The 8,455-nt window shown below is 37.7% G+C and overlaps 1 protein-coding gene across 1 annotated transcript; it reads right to left on the bottom strand.

Annotated features, from left to right (window-relative positions):
- Window positions 1-457: 457 nt before the first annotated feature.
- LOC140172021 (lactadherin-like) lies at window positions 458-6,240 on the bottom strand. Its single transcript, XM_072195369.1, has 5 exons — window positions 6,150-6,240; window positions 5,700-5,983; window positions 3,131-3,326; window positions 1,971-2,224; window positions 458-610 (listed from the first exon to the last, which is right to left on the bottom strand). Exons 1-5 carry the CDS (start codon window positions 6,238-6,240, stop codon window positions 458-460), a joined length of 978 nt encoding a protein of 325 aa, XP_072051470.1.
- Between the last annotated feature and the right edge of the window lie 2,215 nt (window positions 6,241-8,455).

An 8,455-nucleotide genomic window follows, 5' to 3' on the forward strand; every position in this document is an offset into this window, starting at 1 on the left:
GTGTTTCTTGTTCCATTTTCGTTCTCAATTTTTTATGTTTTTATCCCTGGCTATTAAAGGCAAAGCATCTTTGCACGTAATGTAATTTTGTCGTGTAATTTGTAGAAGGAGTACCATATTTAGTGAAAAATCACGTTTTTGGCCACGTAATTTTCACGTAAGATCTGTGGCTCCCCGACGGTCCTACTGACCAACTTTGGTAAAAATCCAACAAAAACATGGCTACGATGGCTCATTATGTGATTGACAGAATAAGAACTGCTCTGCCACAAAACAGACCCTTAGCAAACGTTCCGCATTGACTAAGGAAAAATATTATATTAACATTTTCAATATTCTATATTTACACACTTTACAGTATGTTGTATCATTTTTAAAATCCATTTTTATATTTACATAACCATCTAAAATAAATAGATAATTTTTCTAATTTTGTGAATTTAATGTGAAGGCAGAGTTATCCTGACATGCATGGTCGTAGTATTTCCATTCTCAATTTGCAATAGCCACCATGGCAAACAGTGGGTGTCACTTTGATGTAGCTGGTTTCCACTGGTTCCTCAAAGATAATGCTGACAGGTGTGTACCCATCAAAGTTGGCTTCAAATTCCTATATACAACAAACATGACAAGGAAAAAACCACGTAGCTTGTTAGTTTATAGTTATTATCTATTTACTCGATACACCCACTAGTATTAAGGCATCACGGTCTTGCTCTTACAAGACTGACTGATACTTGTTTTGTTCATTTCAAGAATAATGTGGGTTACTGATGATTTACTTGATACATGACTTTACTGATTATGTGTGCATATCGTTATGAAATTAACAAAGATGAATCGATATTTGGCACTTTGTCAAACTCATAAAGATATGTACTTTGGTTTTGACATGTTTAGACACATTTTAAACCAATTTTCAAAGCAATAATTATAATATGTGCTTTCAGGAGAGCTTTAAGCTTATAGGTGAGCGGTAATATGAGATTTTATTCAAAATGATTTTATTCAAAACTCATTCAAAGAGTCACTCCAGAATTTTACAACTTTCCTTCATAATGCTTTCGGCTGATAGAAAAAAGAACATTGAATTGAAAAAAGGTTGCGAATCTTCATTGCCTTTTGTTGTGCAAGTTAAAATCCATACCTGTTTGTCTAGTCGGTATACAATAATTTGCATTGGATTACCGGGCAACATTTAAAAGATGTGCTAAATTGCAACAACAACAAAGACCACACCCGGTGATTCGCTTCATTGCCGGGACAAATGCACGCGGTTGTAATGCTACATTTTGGCAAACGGAAGCTGCACATAACAATATTTGCATGATGTTTAGTCAATTTGTTCCGGTATTTCGAACCGGAGCAATTTACCCCTGCCATCAGCGGCGGCGAAACGATTTTTGAGGTCCATTTGGTGGACTATTTTGGTACTACTATTGTGTACAATTTTAGTTTGAAAAAGAAGAAAATTGGTGAAATTAAGCTATTAAAGCCATTCGTGTAAAAGTTCTTACCATTATCAACGGTATAAATTATTACTTTAAACATTAAGTGCCTGGTGTCTAAAGCAGAAACAAAAAGGGCGAAATCAGGTAGTGTCTGAGGGGAGCATGAAGTGAGAAACTTTTGCAAACTGAAGGCGCAATTGAAGCCATTTGGTGGACTATTCTGACACTATTATTGTGTACAATTTGATTGAAAAGAGGAATTTGTTTATCCATATACACTGTGTATTAACACAGGGGAGTTGGACAGTTTTGCAAAATGAAGGTCCAATTGAAACCATTTGGTGTATAATTTTTACACTTTCTTTAAGCATGTTAAGGGTCTAGACCCAGACATGTTACACACATCACATTATGGGTTTGATTAAAGTGGAGGGGGAGCAGGCTCTCGGTCAAAAAAGTGAAGGGGCCTCCAGTTCCGCTGCCGATGCTTACAGTCGGCATCCCTCTGCAATTTCCTACCTGTGATCCAGACATGGCGGAGGTATCCGCCTCTATAATGCAACGTTCTACCCACTGGTTACCGCTGCCTTGTATAATGATGCCAGAAATGTTGACTTTATGGTTTAAATTCACTTTTATCCAACTTGGAAGCGAGGCACTCCAAAATTTTACATCATACAGTCTTGCGTAATTCTTTTTCCCAACGTTAGAGGAGACGGAGATCTGTGCATCATCAATTTCGTGACTTTCCATTCCAAGTGGTTTGACACAACCTGTGAGGGAATATTCAAATTTTGGCACCATATTATACATCAGTACCCAAAAATGTTTTAAATGGTTGACCCAAAATTATTTTAACCAGGGCCGATTCAGCGCCCCTAAAATATCACCTCCTAACTACGTCACGCCAATGTGGCTTGAGCATCTCCTCATTCAAATCGGCATTTGTTGTTGTATGTATAGCGGGAAATGTTAGGCTTTTACCACTACGACGAAAAGCAGACCCACGTTAAGAGTGCTGTTGGGTGACTTGTCTGGTCTATATTTTGTGTGTTAAAGAAAGTAGAAGTTCTAAAGTATAGAACTTGAATCGATAATTCCTAATGCTCTTGGCGAGTTGTCACAAGACAATTCTCAAAATAAAATATTTTGATATCAATCCGCGATGTTATAAGGCCCGCCGAATACGAGCTGATCAAAGTATATGTGATTATAAATAACGATTTCTTGCTAACGACTATTGCTTAACGTGATATCGTTATTCGGTTAACAAACGCTTTGGTGTCGCGTGGTGATGTGCTACATTGACACCGAGGATACAGTGACTCTTGACAAGGAGGGAATGTCAATGGAACATGTGAGGCGTCAAGGAAGCTATCTGGAAAAGATTGGAGCAGCCATCACCAAACAAGAAAGGGGGACCGAGACACAACTTATCTTCATGGAACCTCTTTTGTATACATTATTTGTGTCTCCATTATGCATAATCTTACGCGTACCCGCACCAAGTTTTATTGTACTCAGCTGCTGAAACACTAGCGGTAAAGCAACTCAATTTCAATCGGGACTAGTCTTGTAAACCGCTGAAAAAACTTATCTGCATAGTGCATCCACATCCGAATCTTAACTAAACGTCGCAAATGTGAATTTCTGCATTGTTGGTTTCACGTATTACTTACCTATTTCTTGAGTATTCTCACAGCCCAGTATTTCCATTTTCATAGCACAGTCTGAGATCGTTATCTGAATACCAGTAGTCACGTTTTTTGTTATTTCCAAACAATCTTGCGGTTGTACACGTATAACACTTGTATTCACTGGTTTTTCAAACATGAGCGTCATGTGTAATTCAGGATCGTCAGTACAAGCAGTTGCCTACAGTGAGTAAAAAAAAGAGCCCATTTACTTCAGATGTTCATTGGATAATTTATTTCAAATGGCCTCATTCTGACGAACTGTGAATTTCTTTGCATACCTATTGCATTCATAATAAAATGAAGTACTACTTGTACGTTTTCTCTCATCATCGTAATAATAATATCGGTCAAAGTCATTCTTCCGGCAAGCTAAACAGACAAATACTTACACATTACTACAAAGAAAGATTAAACGAAACGATTATGGAGGGAATGACCGAAAGGCCAATAAGGCCAGCAATGACCACCCTTTTGTAAGACAGAAAAAAGCAAAGCAAAATGAGAGACTATCATACAAGACACATAAAATTGCTTCAAGAACTAATTGTAAGATGAGAAAAGATGCAATTTGTATTTTTTTCGAAAGCTTTCTTTGAAATTTTCGTTTAAGATTGGGCCTGTGGTCCGGACTGCGTGATCAGTTAAAAACCTTTTTATTTCTTGTTTGATTGAAACTGTTGCTGTTTCTTGTGTGATAGATATGGATATCAGATAGTTTTGTAAAGAAGTTATTAAACGAATTTGGTAATTGATTAAGACAATATTTATACATATAAACACCTAATACACCCAAAAAAAGTGATCCAGAATGCCTCCGATAGTGGCTATTGGATATGGTTCTCACAGCCCATTCGTAAAGGGTGTAAGATTATTATGCCTTATATGTTAGAAAATAATTATCAAGCACGAATCATATGGTTTTATTTAAAACAACTTCATATTGACCATAACAATGAATAAACAACAGCCGGCTCTCAACATGCGATATTCAAAATTCCCGCGCCGAAATTGTCCAGTGGTTATTAAGTTCTTTTAAAATTAAAATTATTGTCAGCCTTCATTGTATTACTGGGACCTCATTGCACTTGACAATCTCAGCGCCCGGGAATTTTGAATATTGAATGTTGAGAGACGGCTGTATTAATTCGTTTTGTGTGAGTTTGTTTAACTTACGAGCGTAAAACCACGTGATTCGTACTTTTTAACATAATGAGGCATAATGTTGTGATTGCCGGAGATATCCTTTAAAGCTTGTGTATTTTCTCAAATGTTTTACACCTTCATTCCCCCAAATGAGAATCCCGTAATTAATATAAGGCAGGACAAGAAAGACTTTGTCTTTTGTTCTTCCAATGACATTGTTGATTATTTCCAGGTTTGTCGCATGTTATTTTTTATGATTCAAACTTTTTAAATAAAAAGGCTTCCTTTGCCTTTCAATTTGTTTCTGAACGTTTTGACTTTTTCCCAGTTATTTTCGTTTGTACATATTAGATAATGTTTATGTAACTTGTTTTTTTGTGTCTTTAGACTATTGGAGAGACCTTTAATGATCCACGGAGACCGTGGATAACCTTTTGATTTATTCATACATTTTTAAGCTCTATACATATACACTCATCATAGAGGTCTTGAAAATATTTTACAAACTTATTGTAATCATCTTCCGCATTATTATTATCCAAGACTTTTCCCAGTTTACCTTAGACAATCGATTTGTAAACCTTGCTACATTTTCTTCATTACGAACTCTTCTGTAATAACACTTAGGCCTACTTTTGTTTTACTTTTATCACAGAAGAAGAAGAAGAAGAAGAAGAAGAACTAAATGGCACTGTTGTGTTTGAGCAAACACGAATATCTATGCCTGTGATTCCCACCCTTACCCCATGACCTTGACCATTTTTGGAACTCGATAGTGATCACATCCACCAAGTTTGGTGGCAATCCAACAATTTATACTTGGATGACCTTGGCATGACCTTGGCCATTTGCGGCACCCAATGGTGATCATATCCACAAACAATCTAACTAACTATATTCGGATGACCTTGACATGATCTTGACCCTTTTCGGCACTTGATGTTGATCACATCCACCGAGTGCAATGACAATTCAACAACCTATACATTGATGACCTTGATATGACCGTGACCATTTTCGGCACTCGATAGTGATAACATTCACTAAGTTTGATGACAATCCAACAATATATACTCTGATGACCTTGACATGACCTTGGTTATTATTATCACTAGATGGTGATCTCATCCACCAAGTTTGGTTGCAATCCAACAATTTTTACTCTGATGACTTGACACGACCTTGGCCATTATTGGCAGTCGATGGTGATCTCACCCCCAAGTTTGATAATAATCCAACAAATTATACTGTGATGACCTTGGGGGCCCGCGACCTTCGACTTTTGGGGCCAGGAAATTTCTAGGGGTCATGGACTATCAGAAGAAGAAGAAGTTTTTAGGTCCCCATCAATTTTCCCACACAAACTCACCAGGCTAGCATTGATGCTCTCGAAGTTGCGTCCGTTTACCTGCACTTTGATAAAGTCATGGCGTGTCCAAAGCTGCTTCAATCCTTGTATAATGATCCCTGACACTATCTTTCCTAAACCAAGGTACACCTGCACCCAAGGGCTGGGATCATCACTATCAGGCACCCAATATTTATTGTGGTTTAGCCTGACGAATTGTGCGCTCTTTTTAAGTTCAGTTGTGTTGGTATTCGAGTTGATGATATTATAAGTTCCACGAGATGAAATCACAATTCTTTTCTGAGGGATATCGAGGTTTTCCATTCCAAGCGCATGAGCACACCCTAGTTGAATGAAACAAAAATAGATGAACATTGACACGCAGCTTCAAATGAGTCAGAATATACCTTAATTTATTCTCAACCAACTATAAAACCGAAACTCAGAAGGTTCCACATTATATTTAGTACATGTTTTATAAAGTAAGGCATGATTTGTTGCTTTTCTCACCTCCGATTTGCTCACTAATACATGTGTGTTGTTGTTGTGTAACAGTCACTCTTTCAGTTATCCTTGAGTCGGATGTCTCGACTGCGGTCATAGTTGTAGTCGTAGGGATAGTTGCAGTCTTGGTGGTAGTATTAAGACTAGTTGCATCTGAAATTAAAATGTTTTACTTGTTAGAGTGTGAAAATATATATTTGTGTTTCCGTGTATGCTGACGAGTGCCAGATTACTAAAGCACATGTTACACATCCACATATTATCCGTAAGGTGCCTTACGCTATAGATGAATCCAAATTTACGCATTCCTGCACCTCAATGGTAGCCATAGCTGGGTCCCCGTCGGCTCCATCTCACCTAAAATGTGAAATGACGCGGCCTTGGAGGGTATTTTAAACTGCATTCTATCACCCGTGCTAAACGTAGACAAAACTATGATGACAGTTTACAACACAAAAGAATCTAACATCGAATATTAAGTGGCTTTAATCCACCCAATATTGGGCAGTCACAACACCAGTTAGGTGCTGCGAGGACCCAGTAATGGCCGACCAAATCCTGACTATGATTTGGCTCGTTGGATATACGCTGAGCGCGGGCTAAGACGCCTTTGCACTGTAAAAATCGATCATCTGATAAGCGCGGTATTACATTTTGAACGCTTATGATAGTAAACCTCGTATGAAATCACTGTATGCGTGGTTTCGACCGTGTCGCAGTTGGTTATCGCGCTGGAGATCTAACCCGGAGGTCGTGAGTTTGAGTCCCATCCACACGAAGTTCTCTTTTGTTGTTTTGTTATTACCAATTTCTTTCGACTATATATCGCAACACAGCGGCATATGCCATTGGCCAATTTTAATGTTAATTTATTGCACATGCTAAGAAAGCCTGATTACCTTTTTGAAATAGCCGAGTGGGCGGATTTTCAATAAAATATGTTTAGTGTAAAAACTGAAGCATCCTATGTATAAAACAATATATATGAATATTAGCTGCACATCATATAACGATTCGTGATACCCAATTGTGGTACAGTTGATGTCGTTTAAGAGACAGAGAATTTTATTTCAATTTTATATACGCCAACATTTATTTGAATTGAGTAAAAATGAAGACTGAAAAGATGGTAACTTAGGTGGCCGAACAGTTTAGCGCGCTTGAAGTATACTGGGGCCACGATAGGGGCAAGTTGCGGTGCGTATGTTCGAGGCCTAATTTCCTCTTTTTTGTTAAATTTTATATTAGGGAAATGGGACTGGGCGAATTTATGTATGGCGAAGGAAGGAGTGATATCGCAATACGCAATAATAGAAATACTCTTAGCTATTATGTTATGTCTTTTTTTAAGTAACAGTGGCGTAGCCAGTGGGGGCCGGGGCCGGTGCTCCTCCGTTTATCATGCATATTGAAAATACATTCTCATTTGTCTGTCGCACACTCCAGCGCTCAACTACGCACGGTACCTGACACTCAAAAATGCGTTCATACTGTGCAAAAACGGCCGTATCTTTCTTAAATCTTGAGGATATGTTAAGTCTATTCTTATATAATAACAATAATAATAATAATAAATCAATATTTCTACAGCACAATTTGCATCGCAGATGCCCATTGTGCTTTACAACTAAAAAAGGACACACATAAAATATACAATATGAAAATTACAAGATTGATGAAACTACACATTTAAAGTAATCTACAAACAAACAAAATATTGCAGCAATGAGGTTTAAAAAACAAATGCCTAAACATGTACATAATCAGTATTAACATGATAAAAAGATACACTAAGAATTAAAAAGATGCGCCTTGAGCTATGCCTTAAAACTGTCCACAGAGGGGGCTGGTTTGAGAGATAAAGGAATACTGTTCCATAGTGCAAGAGCAGCAACCGCGAAAGACCTTCGCCCGTATGACATTAAAATATAATAAACAATTAGATCAAGTAACTACTACTAAATTCCTAGGGATTCTAATTAATGATAACTTCAGTTGGAAGTCCCACACAACTCTGATGCGAGACCAAAAATACCAAGGTCATTTTGAGGTCATTCGGGGTCATTCGGGGTCAAACCGCCATAGATTGTCACAGGTTCATGAAATTTGCTGCGATTGACTACAGATGCGAGACCAAAAATGTCTTATTAACACCATTGACCAGGTAACTTACATATACACTTAGCGGGTGGATGTAACTCAAGAAACGACCACCGAAGCAAGACCAAAAAAAAAAAAATGTCAAAGTCATTTTGGGGTCATTCGTGTCATCCCGGGTTAAATTGCCATAGATTGATGCAGGTTCATGAAAT

Source organism: Amphiura filiformis, chromosome 15 (assembly GCF_039555335.1).
Source record: "Amphiura filiformis chromosome 15, Afil_fr2py, whole genome shotgun sequence".
Classification (NCBI taxonomy): Eukaryota; Metazoa; Echinodermata; class Ophiuroidea; order Amphilepidida; family Amphiuridae; genus Amphiura; species Amphiura filiformis.